This window comes from Mastigoproctus giganteus, chromosome 7 (assembly GCF_048544385.1).
Source record: "Mastigoproctus giganteus isolate SK-2022 chromosome 7, ASM4854438v1, whole genome shotgun sequence".
Taxonomy (NCBI): Eukaryota; Metazoa; Arthropoda; class Arachnida; order Uropygi; family Thelyphonidae; genus Mastigoproctus; species Mastigoproctus giganteus.
The window spans coordinates 95,205,101-95,218,746 of NC_143581.1; the positions used below are offsets into that span (position 1 = coordinate 95,205,101).

Sequence of the window (13,646 nt, forward strand, 5' to 3'; positions counted from 1 at the left end):
CCTTTATTTCTTGGCAAATTCATCTCATCCTGTTCCATACTGCTTATGGCAGCAATAAACATGATTTCTAAAAAAAAAAGTTGGTTGGAGTGTAAACAGCTAACTTCAGAGCTAATCTTGCATCCTCATTTTTGACATTTATTGAGCTAATTTCAATAATACTTTTAGCACTGGCATATTTCTTGCTCCCTTAGAAACTGAGAACAATTGTAAAGTTAATTCATGTTTATTTTACAATTGCAATCATCATTCCTTAAAATTGATCATCTGAAAATGCCTGATTTCACAAAACATACACTTGGAAATTGATTTGAAGATATTTCCTCTGCCCAGGATAAAAAATAAAAATTGTGCTCAGTAGTGCCCCATAAATTAACAATGAAATGAAATACTGCATGTCACATTCACTAATGCTGCAGTATTTCAGAGTTTTAAAAAAATAACTATATATGTATATATATATTTTTTTAAACTCTGAAATACACTCCTGGTTTTTACATGCCCCACCAACCTTTTGCATTTGATACTTTTTGAATCCAATATAAGGCCATTTTTACGCCACTGTTTCTCTGAGCAATGCTAAATTTACAGTCTGCTGTCCAATTTACATATGAAACATGGCAATTTAGCATAACCTGATTACTGGCCCAGTACACACACACAAGGCCTTAAAATCTGTATAAGTAATAAACATGCAGTTTTTGTTACTTTATACAAGTAAAATACAGTTTTACTTCCAGATGGAATATAAGAATTAGTTCTTGTAAGTTCATATACCTTGGACCCAAAGAAATTGTGTCCCTTGGGGGGGGGGATAACTTGGAATCCTGATCACAGGTTCTCTGCAGAAGATTTTGGAAAACTGATCTTTCACCAAATCATTTAGCTTGTTTTGTACACACATACATTTTTATGCTGAGGACACTTATTATCACCACATCTAATAAAATTGCATTGAAAAATTCAGGCAGAAAAGATAGTGGTAGGCCAGGTCCATGCACAAGGGATCTCCAGCAGATGGTAAATTCATATAAGAAATGTCCCTTTTAATTTGTACTACAGCTCTGCAGTTTAGATAAACAAAAATAGTAACCTTCTTGACCACACCTCCATTTTCCTAACTGTTCAATACAAAGCGGAGCAAACTTGGGTAGAGCCAGTGGTTTATCTTGGTCTACAAGTTTCATTCCATGAATTTTTTAAATTCTGATAAACAAATTCTATAATATTTTTTCCTGTACTTTTTCACAATACTTAGCTCGTGTTAAGAAAATGTGTCAATTTATTTATGCACCCTTTTGCTGCCATACTGCACTATTTATAGTGCAGTATGGCACTATAACTTAGAAACACAGTTTTACTTAGATTATTTTGTATTGTGTAAACAGAACACACAGCATAAGATGGTATGTAGTGTACATTCTCAATACTTCTGGAAGGTTGCCTGACCTTTTAGCCAGATCTCCTTCCCAAAAATTTTGTGGCAAGAGCAGAGAAAAAAAAAAACAGTAATATTTCTAATGTAATCACAATGAAGTGCAAAATAAAACTTTTCAAAAGTATACTAGAAACAGTAACCAGCGATTGCCAATCTTTTGATAATAAAAAAGTAACAGTATATCACATTTTTGCACATTTTGTGATGAAAAAAATGGTTATAATTTTTGAATTTATGTACATATGATACATAAATTACAGACCAGTTAGTTTAACTTCTGTTCCGGGTAAAATAATGGAGTCACTGGTTAAAGATGCATTGCAGGATCATCTAGACAAGACTGCAGCAATAATTCAAACACAGCATGGGTTTGTTAAGGGAAAGTCTTGTCTGACAAATTTGATTGGTTATTATGATGTGATCACAAAGGAACTGGATGCAAAAACTAATTTTGATATCATATACTTGGATTTCAGGAAAGCTTTTGACACTGTTGCACATGGAAGACTACTGTACAAATTGGAGCAGAATGGTATTAAGGGTAAGTTGCTACAATGGATAAAAGGATGGTTAAGTGGGAGAAGACAGAGGGTGGTAATCAATGGGTGCTGCTCTTCGTGGACTAATGTTATTAGTGGAGTCCCACAGGGTTCGGTGTTGGGTCCACTGTTGTTTTGTGTATTTATCAATGATATTGATGAAGGTATATCAGGCTTAATGTCAAAGTTTGCAGATGATACAAAGGTTGGCAGGGTTGTTAATGACAGTAATGGCAGTGTGCTACTGCAACAGGATCTAGATAATTTGGGCAGATGGGCTAAGAAGTGGCAACTGAAGTTCGACCTTGACAAATGCAAAGTACTGCATGTGGGTAGAAGTAACCCCAGAGAAACGTACCAACTGTGTGGTACTACACTTAAGGTGGTAGAAAATGAAAAAGACCTGGGAGTAATTGTGCAGTCAGATATGAAGTTTTCTGAGCAATGCAGACAGGCTGCTAGGGCAGGTCATGGGGGTTTTGTCAATGATATATAGGAATTTTGCTAGCAGGGAAAAGGAGGTGATTGTCCCTCTGTATAAGGCAATGGTCAGGCCACGCCTTGAGTACTGCGTACAGGTCTGGAGGCCTCATTTTAGGAAGGATGTAGATTTGCTTGAGCGTGTACAGAGAAGAGCAACACGATTGGTGAGGGGAATGAAGGGATTCTCTTACCAAGAGAGGCTTAAGTTCTGCAAATTGCAGTGGCTGGAGACTAGGCACCTGCGCGGTGATCTGATTGAGGTCTATAAGGCCTTGAATGGGTTGAGTACGCTGAATTCTGATGGAATCCTTCCACTTGTTCAGATTACGAACCTACGGGGACATAAGTTCAAATTAAGAAAGGACAGATGTAGAATAGATGTGCGGAAATTTGCCTTTAGCCAGCGGGTGGTTAATTGCTGGAACAAACTTCCATCTGTCATTGTGGAAGTTGATAGGTTAAATAAATTTAAGGAGGAACTGGACAGGCATTTGGAGGGAATGGTGTGATTTTTTTTTTTTTTTTTTTTTTTTTTGGCTGATGCTGCATAAGCTCCTACACTTGCTTTCTTGCATCATGTGCCACTACTACTACTACAAAGGTACTCCGAAGCCGAGTGGTCAGGAGCGGGAGTGCAGTAGCATACGCTCCTCGAGTAGACTGGGGTTCAAGCCCCTGACTGCTAAATACGGTCAATCTGCCAACCCAGACTGGACCAGCGTGGCAGATTATGGTCCACTTCCCTCAACATGAATTGTTGAGGAGGCTTCCATCCTGCAATGGGTTGATAATGGTTGCAGTTTACCTTTTTTTTTTTTTTTTTATTACAAAGGACAATCAGCTAGACACCGAACCAGTGAACCACGGTGGTTATTAATAAAAAAAAAAAAAAAATACGCACCCACACATATATATAATATAATTCAATTTATGTTTCTTTGGGCTACCACTTATCACCACTCTTTAAATATCAAGTCAAGTATAAATTTAATTTCTTACTGTTCAATCTATCTATATTTCCGATATTTATCCCATAATATTGTTTATAACATATCTACTCAACACATACCTTGCATTTGTAAATGTTAAACTTCATTTGCCGTTTCTCAGCCCATCTGCCTAACTTTTCTAGATCCTCTTGCAAATACTGCCATTAACCACCCTGTCATCCTTTGTATCATCTGTAAACTTCAACATTATACCGGATCTGTCTTCATCAATAATTTTAGAAAACATAGAGTTCAGCACTGAACCCTGGGGGACTCCACTATTAACATTAGTCCACAAAGAGCAGTGTCCATTGTTTACCACTCTTGTCTTCTACCACTCAACCATCCCTTTATCCATAGCAGCAACTTGCACTTAATGCCATATTGCTCTAATTTGTACAGCAGTCTTCCATGTGCAACAGTATAAAAAGCTTTTCTGAAATCTGAGTACAGTAAACCGCCGCTATTCGTGGTCGCTGATTTAACATAAAATGAAACCTAAAAAAATGTGAATTTTAAAGCGCCGTGAACATTTTCCGCCATAAAAAAACATGGGCGTGGCTAAAAGTATCATGGGTCTTTTATCTCCAGATTCTTAATGCATGCCTTTCTAACATGCTGATGTAGGATATAATCGTCCAATAAATTCACAAATGTCTCGCTACTGTGTGAGTGATCAATCCATCTAGTCAATATCTCTCCCATTACAAGACATTCTAATTTATGGGTGCACTCTATATTATATTCATCACAATAAATTAGGCCTATTAACCTACTCCTACCCTCATATTTGTTTTCTCATTGGTTATGTCACACCAAACTGACTCCATATTGACCTGGCCACTCAAGTCCATTGGATGCGCTGCAACATTGTGTCAGTTTGGCATGACATTATCCCTTCACCCCCCCCCCATATTCAAATTCTGAATACTTTGTATCTGAATGACACCATGTCTGCATTTAAAGATTTTATCAGTACTTTCAAATTCATCAAATGTATTTACTATGTTCTCCGAATTACTGCACATGCAACTATACCTACAACACTTTTTATTCTTAGTAACCCTAACACGATTCGTGTATTTGCTTGTTCTATGAGGACCCCCAGCAGGTCTTGAAATACCCGACACCTTGCTTTCCAGCCTTCTGCATGTTCTAATAGAAGCAGTGCAAGAATTACTTTCCTCTGCCTGCAACTACTATTAGTCTGTGTATCTCTCCAAGCCAGCAGTTTCCAACCCACCCAACATTGCCTCAATAGCAGCAGCAAATATTCTTGCATTCCTTCTATTTAAGTGTATCCCATCCCTATAGAATCAGTCTCTCCAGTTAACAAGCACAGACCATTCTGAGAAAAATTCTACCCCATATGCTCTGCACAGTCTCTATAGGCCGAAGGCTCTCATCATATACTCCCTATGTCTGGACAGGATTGCAGACATTTCAGTTTCAATTGGAAGAAAATTTTATCAGTGACAGTGGGGTGTAGGTATCATTGAATATGGCCACAGAAATAAAAGGCATTCAAGTAACAAGGTATTCAATACAACCAAATCTAGTTTATCTTCATTGGTAGGAATTTTACTCAACTGATTGGTTTTTGGAAGGCAGTTATGGACTTCCTTTGGTAAAAGAATTTATTCTTTTTATAAATTAGATAAACTTTGATAATGCACCTTTTATTTAACTTCTGAAAAAAAAAAAATCATCACATTCATACTCAGCATACTTTGTCATACAGAGACAGCAGGAAGTTTAAAAAAAAAAAAATTTAGAAGTGCAATGCTGTCATGATGGACATCCACATGAGTTATGCTCCTGCAGCTAAGTACTAGATTGATCTTTCAGCCACATTCAGATTAAAAGAATCAAGGATTCCCAACAAGTTGATGCTATTCAGAACAAGTGACTATTAGAAGGAAATCTTTGAGTGCAGGAGGTGAATACCTTCCAGTTTACCAAAGTCTATGTGGTGGTTTTCAGGATTAGTAAACTGGTCAGCAATGTAAGAGAGGACTCTGCCATCTACAAAAACAAAAAGTTCTATTTGAGAGAGAAAAGAAATGAAGGCACACTCCGGTGTGCCTTCATTTCTTAATTAAATCAGAAATCATTCAGCATGGTCCTTAGATAATAGAAACTTCTAAAAAGAAGGCTACAGGGCTATTTATAGGAATCAAGTTCAGAGATAATATATTTATATATTCTTTAAACTACATAAATTTTATTCATGTGCCAAAAGCACTATAAAGCATCTATACTCTCCCTCCATTCCCAAGATTCAAGTTTCAGCTTTTGCTGGCAGCCGTGATAAACAATTAGGAAAGTTAAAGGTGGATTACTTTACAGTGTCCATCCATCAATATTCTCATCTCTAGTAAAGAAAAACTAAGTTTTTTTTTTTTTTATACAGTAAATTATATAGCACTTCAATACCTTGTGCTAATGAACCAAAAATTTATATTTTCAAGATTAAGTATTTCATCAAAATTGATCTCTTAAAAAAAAAAAGGAAGAGAAGGGGTGTGGGGGAGCTACCAAATGACTGTACCTTTACACTCATGAAATACATTTTGGCCATCAGAAACGTCATGGAAGTTTCTGATGGCCTGATATAATAATGAATAATGTCACACATACTTTAAACAATTCACTTAAATAAGCACTTAATTATTTTCCCTCTAATTTTTAATTAAGAAAAAACTAACCTGTAGTTGTAAATGAATAACCACGCTCAGTTAGAATCTTCATTAAGTAATCTGTCAGATCACGACCAGCTAAGTCCAATCGGAGAATAGCATGTGGTAGAGCATAACCTTCATAAATGGGAACAGTATGAGATACACCATCACCTGAATCAAGCACAATACCGGTGGTACGGCCAGAGGCATAAAGGGAAAGTACAGCTTGAATAGCCACATACATGGCAGGAGTGTTAAAAGTTTCAAACATGATCTGAAAGGAACAAAATAATAATAATAATAAAAAGTGTTTTGGGGGAGCACAGAATTATACAAGTCTTTACTCACAATTTAAAAACAGCAAGAGGCATATCAATCCATAAAATTGAAAATAAAATAAAATCAACTCAGCTTATTCTCCATCTAGAATGGCTGACATTATCTCAGAAAACTGGCTGGATCCACAACACAAAGAACTACCTTCCATTATTGCTACCAGATTTGTGTAGTTGTTGTCCCACTAGATAATCGCAAAGACAGCAGTTGTAATTTTATTCCATGAAGATAAGTTTATTTTCACTCGCTATGCAACAATTTCACCGCCCTCTTTTGAAGCAGTGTGTGTAACACTAGATTGAGTTTGCAACTCAAATGTCATTATGATATATATATATATACACATATATATGCCTCAACCAGTTGCATACATCTTCAACTAAAATTGTAAATAGTGATTTTAACCTGTAACTATGCAAACTAATGATTTTCTTTTCCTCACTTAATGAGGTAAAAAGTTACACCATTGATAATCTTAAAAATCAGCATATCATAATTCAAAATTACTTTTTTATGCCACCTTTTCTTTCAATCTTTTTTGAACACAACTATGAAAAATCCATTTTCTATTGAAAACAAATATTTTTAATTATTTGTTGAAAATAAAACACTTCTGTAGTGCTTCAGCTATGTTTTTATTCTCTCTTATTATCTTTGACTGACAGCAAGCAAAATGTCAATTTAAAAACACACACTTCAAACTGGATACAAGCCGGACTCTTCAATGACACGAAGCCAGAGAGCATAACAGTCTGGACACACTGCCATAAAGATTTAAGATAAGTAACACCCCTGTATATGTGGTGTTTAACTAAAAATTGCTCCAGGGGCTGTCTCACTGAATTGTTGTACATGCTTTTTTGTTATATTTTAAATGAAATTTTTGAATTTCATGTTAAAAAATTGGACAAAATATCATTTAGATTTTATGATTTTGAAATTTTAATTTTGTCTAATCACTTCTTGCTTTTTTTTCCTCAGTGAGAAAGTTGTTCCCTTTCCTCAGTTTAATCAAAAATCATCTTTAGTGTATCGTACAAAGGGTACTAGGAAAGTTTTGCAATACAGCTTTGTTTATTTAATTTTTTCAAAGTAATTTCCTCTACATTCAATACACCTCTCCATCCTCCGAAACCAATCTTTAAACCAGTTCTGCCAAGTTTCACTAGGGAGTAAAGCACACTCGTTGTCCCAAGCCCGTAGAAGGTCCTCATCACTGGAAAACCGCCTCCCTTTTAGCTTCATTTTCACATGCGGGAACAGTGCAAAGTCGCAGGGAGCAAAGTCTGGACTGTAGGGAGGGTGCTCGAGAAGTTTCAGTCCTGCCGTGGTCAAATATTCGGTGCAGGCTTTGGCGCGGTGAGCTGCAGCATTATCGTGATGGAGGTACCAGGTGTCCATTCTTGACTTTGGCTGCAGGTTCTTCATAGATCCAATGACTTTAGGCAGGCATTGTTCGGTATACCACTTAGCTGTGACTGTCTTCTGCGTGTCCAAAACGACACATTCCACAATTCCACTCGATTTGAAAAATACAGCTATCATTTTCTTCTTTACAGATCGGGATTTTCTGACAATTACGGGTGTGTCGTCATCATCAAAGACCCAAACTTTGTTTTGAGCCTTGGTCGGCAGATCGTAATAGTACAGCCAAGTCTCGTCACCTGTCACGATGTTGTTCACATACCGAGATTGTCCCTTATCAAACTTTTTTAACATCTCCCGGCACCAAGTCACACGTCGTGTCATCTGCTCTTCAGTCAGTTGATGCGGCACCCAGAGAGAACAAAGTTTCTTCACGTGCAAATGATCTTGCAGAATCGAACGAATTGCTGGTGCATTTAGGCCCAAAGTATCCTCTATCTGTTGGTAGGTCACTCGCCTGTTTTCGTCAAGCATTTTCCTCACAGCAGTAACGTTTTCCTCCGTAACTGACGTTCGTGGCCTTCCCGGCCTCTCAGAATCCTCCAGAGTGAAATTTCCCCTTTGGAATTCTCTATACCACCTGAATATCGTACGATGTGGACAATCATCATCTAGTGCAAGAGTCATTTCTTCTAAGCACTGGTCTATGGTTAAACTACGCACAAAATTATACCGCAAAACTGTCCTTATCTCATTTCGTGACCACGATGCCATCGCAAGCACTTTACACTCTCACTACTAATGAATAACTGAGCCCATCGACTTGGCGCGGCGGCTACTATGCACGTATGAACATGTCTCAACATGCAGCAACAAGCAGCTTCCTGTGATTCATTGTTGCGTCATATTGCAAAACTTTCTTAGTACCCTTTGTATTTCTGAAATCAAATAAACCAACATGGCTGTATTACATTCACTATTCACCAACATATTTGTTTTTATTTTCATTTCAAATAAATATGGTTTATGCTCATTTTGGAATTATAGAGATGAAATTTTTAGACAAAACCAAAAGATGAGAAACAACTTTTCCATTAAGAAAAAAAAGTAGCTGATTAGGCAAAAGTTTAATTTAGAATTCTTAAAATCTAAACAGTAATACTTAGCCAAATTCAAAAATTTTAGCCTGAATATTTCAAAAAGGTCCAGACAATAGATGCTGGTATCTTTTAATTGAGATACTTTGTACACTCTTTAAGCCATTTTTTAACAGACACCTGAATTATTTTTTTTTTAATCAGCTTTATGGATATTCCCAATTTTACTGATGCTTGGCAGCCTAGGTCTATTTTTGCAGACCATTGTTCTAAATGTTGTACTGTTTGTTTTGCAGAGTGAAATAAGTCAGGACTACAGAAAAACACATTCCAGGTGGGATTTAAATCTAATCAATTCAAAAATGCAGGACAAAGTAATAAACTGTTAATGAAAAATACATAAGTTATGCTGTTCCCTCTCAAAACCTCTGCAACCCTGTAAAGGCATGTTCTTGATGCAGGTCAAATTAACACATTACGCATTTCAGATATTTCAAAAAAGTATTTATTTACTTAAACTGAAACACATATTGAACCATCAACTCTGGAGGTTACTCATATTGACTGAGGGATTCTAAATTAACCCTCTAGAGGGGATGAAAAAAAAAAAAACTGAACGGGTATTTTGGATCGAACTTTAAAAATAAAGAACGTTCACAGTGAGGAGAGGGTGTATTAACAAGGACCAAGAAGTATAAAGTTAGCAATACTGTTTATTATTAAAAAACTTTCAAGCCTAACAGCAAATAATGCTCCTGATGCTGTTAGCTTACACCAGTAATTTTGAGGAAAGCAGTGAGAGAATATAGTGAACTATTAAGGTTACTGAGGTAATCTTTGGACTATAATATAATGTAAAGACTGAAGTAACTGAAGTAAAGACTTTAGTTATCACCGCCACTGGATAGACTACAGCTGACTGCAAAAGTTTTTGCAGAGAAGCATTATTTAGAATGCCATTTCTAACAACTACATTTGAAATATTCTCCCATTTATTAATTATACCAAAACAAACAAACAGGATGTTGGTTACACCTGTATGCATTTCTCCTTTAATATCATATATTTATTATATGATAATCTAATAACATCTATCATATATGATTTTGAAATGGTAACTTTGACCATTGCTGTGCAGTCAGAAATCAGTGATATCAGCTAGGGAGATTACATCAGGACCATAAAGCTCTTTACAGCCTTCAAAAAAACACTGAAATTATTTTTATAGACTAAACAAAATTTAAACTTTCAGAATTAACATCAGGTACTAATGTATTAATATTTCAGCTACACCTGTATTTTCAAAAATTTTGCAAGTCCACTATTCTCAATATTTAATGCAAATCATAGTGCACATGAGCAGTCTGCACTAATGCTTCTCACCTGTAGCCTTCCTATTAAAACCTAACAATCCTCATAAACAGTACACTGTTTTCTATAACGAGGAAGATTGCTGGAGTAAAACATTCTAACATTTCAATTATTTTTACACTACTACAAAAATATAAGACATTAACTGTAGCTATTTTAAATTATCATATTAAAATGCGATGTGTATCTTAAGGTGTAAGAAGTTACATCTCCTGTTTAAAGCTACAACTATAGTTTTTGTGGAAAACTATATGTGTAGCCTTACAGGCCTCACAGATTCACATGAAACCATACTTTTTCCGATTATTTATATTTACAGTAAACTGTTTAATTTTCTGAGTTAGCTCTTTCATTTTATCATGCCACTTTTCATTAAAAGAAATGTTTACTCATAAAATGGTATGTTGCATTGTATCTTTAATCACTAAAATAATTTCAGTGTAGATTAAACAAAAGAGATGTATTTCATCTCTTTTGCAGCAAAAGATAAATATCTGAATCAGCTCTTCTATAAATGATTGTTTTGGAAAATTAAGAGTATCCTATTAAAATAAAATAGGATCAACTGATAGAAACAGAAAACATTTAAAATGCCATTTTAAAATAGCTAACCATAAACAATATTAAGAAGCTACTAACACAAAATCATGCAATAATCATATTTGTCCTCAGTAGGTCGAGCTTTAAGTACTTGTGCTCACTGTCAACTATTTATCTTGAATTGACTCTATCAAGTCTATCTCTCATAATCTGGACACAGTCATAGACTACAGAGAAGCCACCAACTCTCTGAATTATAGTTCTGAAAGTTTGTAGCTTTGTTGACGGAAAGTCTTGAACTTTGAGTGTTGCACATTCAGGAATCTATAGTTTAGGCAGCTTGTGTTGAAAAATAATGAAAATATATTTTTCTTAAGTTGAACATATTTTTAAACCTCTGCTGGAGGTGGGGAGGAAGGGGGTGCTTTTTGCTGACTTGCTACCTTTGGAAGTGAAACTGCACACCTGAAGTAAGTTTGGGCTATTGAAATATCAGTCAAGCTCATTACTTCTCCAGAAAGTTTAATGGTATTGCTGATTGAGATTTTTTTTGGCTTAGGCTATTGCTTTTGGCTTCTCTAGTAGGATAGTTATCTAAAGATAAGGGAAAACTCAGACTACCTTTCCAATCACCTCCCACCCTAACAGTTCAGTTACCAAGCGAAGCCTCATCTTAAGATTCTTCCAAATATATAATTAACAAGCCTCTAAAACAAACTCTTACACATTAAGAACCTCCTCAGTATCAAGAATTACCCAAGACAGTTCTAGAGTAAAATCGTCAATGGCACCATAAGGAAATATAGAACACAGACCCACTCCAATTGAGGAAATCTAGCTACATCTAAAAGTTCCATACATTCCTAATATGAGGGGGGCATTTGAAAAGTTCATTGTGTAAGTATGAAGGGTTTATTTGAGGAGTCTGGTAACATGTTGCATTTCAACTAAGCACCCTTTGGAGTCAATACACTTTTCCCCCCAATGTTACAATGCATTGATTCCGGCTGTGAATAAAATTTTCTCTTAGTCTTCCAGGAATACATCCACTGCAGTAATGACATCACTGTCAGTGGTGAAAATGGGAGCCAGCCAGCTATTTTTTCAAAATAGCAAATAGGTGAAAGTCCAATGGTGCTATATCTGGTGAATACGGGGGATGGTCCAAGATTTCAAAGGTGCACTCATGCAGTGCAGTCATGGCAATGACATACTTATGTGCATTGTGCTGGTGGAGCAAGACTCCTTTGGTGTTTGTCTCATCTCACAGGTCTGTATAATATACCCCTGTGACTGTCTTGACTTCCTGAAGATAATTCAATAGGAACACTCCACGAGTATCCAAAAAAAAAAAAAAAAAAATGCCATCACATTTCCAGCAGAACTGACTTGGTTGTGTTTTGACTGCTCCTTTGCCTTTGGCTGAAAATGATGGACCAACAACTCATCCATAGTCACAAACCTTGCAATTAAATTTGCTGGATCTGATTGAAAACAATTGTTCACTTGATTTGACAACTCGTGTGTTTTTGATCTGCTGTCAACAACTTTGGACTCATCATGCCGACACCTTTTTCATAACAAAAAGTGTTATTATATGGCACACACACATTGAACTGAGTGTGCTGGCAATGTACCAAACTGTCACTCATTACCAGATCATGCACACTTCAACTTCTGGAGTGATGAACGTTGCAGGTCTTCCACAGTGTGGGTTATCTTCCAGGCTTTCCCTGCCCACTTCTTAACCATGGAATAGGAAGGAGCATCCTCCCCTGATATTGAAACCATATCCTCATGAATTTCCTTTGGTGTTAGTCCCATTTTTTCCCAAATATTGGATGACTGCACAGCGAATGATTTTGTCCATCTTTCCTCATTCACACAACTCTGTTGACTTCAGAACCTGTAATTAAAAAAGAAGTTACTGAAACTGCATGAAACTCAGTTATACATTAAGTACAGAAATTTTTAATTGTATACCACTACCCTTTCATACTCAGGCCACAAACTTTTGAAATGCTACACACTTGAGGATTGAGAGGTACTGGATTTTAAAATTTTCCAGATTTTAGTGAGGTATACCTAGTGGCTGAGCAGTTTGGAGAAGAACATTACCTATATCCTAGAACATTAGAACATTACCTAGAACATTGACTGTACCTATTTGCATCTGTAAACATTTATTATGCCTAAAATGTAGTGCTAGTGGTCACAAATATAAACCTATGAAAATAACCCACAGTAAATTTCATGTGTAGTAATGTTAATTTTATATGCATGCCTAGTATAACCTCAGACAGAATATCAGTGAATGCGCTTCAGAGAAAAAAAAAAAATACAGGGTTGTTAAAATTAAAGTATCCCTATGTAGAGGGCTCTGGAGCGAGTTTCAAATGAGTGTGCTGGCAATGTGCCAAACTGTCACTCATCAATTGGAGTGATGAAGCCCACTTCATCACTCCAAAGAATTTCCATGGCCAAGTGATATCCACTGTCATTCGTGCCAGAAATTGAAGTGCGTATGTGAAACGAATATCTCCTTCACCATGCTTTAGCATGTGCATCTTGTAAGGAGTACCACAACACCTGACACATTACTAGCCTTACAGTGGAATATAGCATGTCCACTTCACAAGAAACAGCTGCCACACTTGTGCTACCACATGGAGATTGACTTGATAAATCCACGACATCCATAGCCACATCTTCAACACAAGAAGAGTCCACTCGTTTTTGACCTCTACCTGGTTGAACACCAAGATGTCCTCTCGCTTCAAATTTTGCAATCATTTTGCGGACTGCAC

The 13,646-nt window shown here is 36.4% G+C and overlaps 1 protein-coding gene across 3 annotated transcripts in view; it reads right to left on the reverse strand.

The window, feature by feature from the left end:
• The window catches only part of LOC150083088 (actin 403), a 64,508-nt gene that overhangs the window by 1,661 nt on the left and 49,201 nt on the right, over positions 1 to 13,646 (reverse strand). For all 3 annotated transcript variants that reach the window (XM_090377782.1, XM_090377784.1, XM_090377783.1), the window contains exon 4: positions 6,158 to 6,404. In XM_090377782.1, the coding sequence (XP_090233908.1) occupies positions 6,158 to 6,404 (247 nt within the window). The remainder of the gene's footprint in view (positions 1 to 6,157; positions 6,405 to 13,646) is intronic.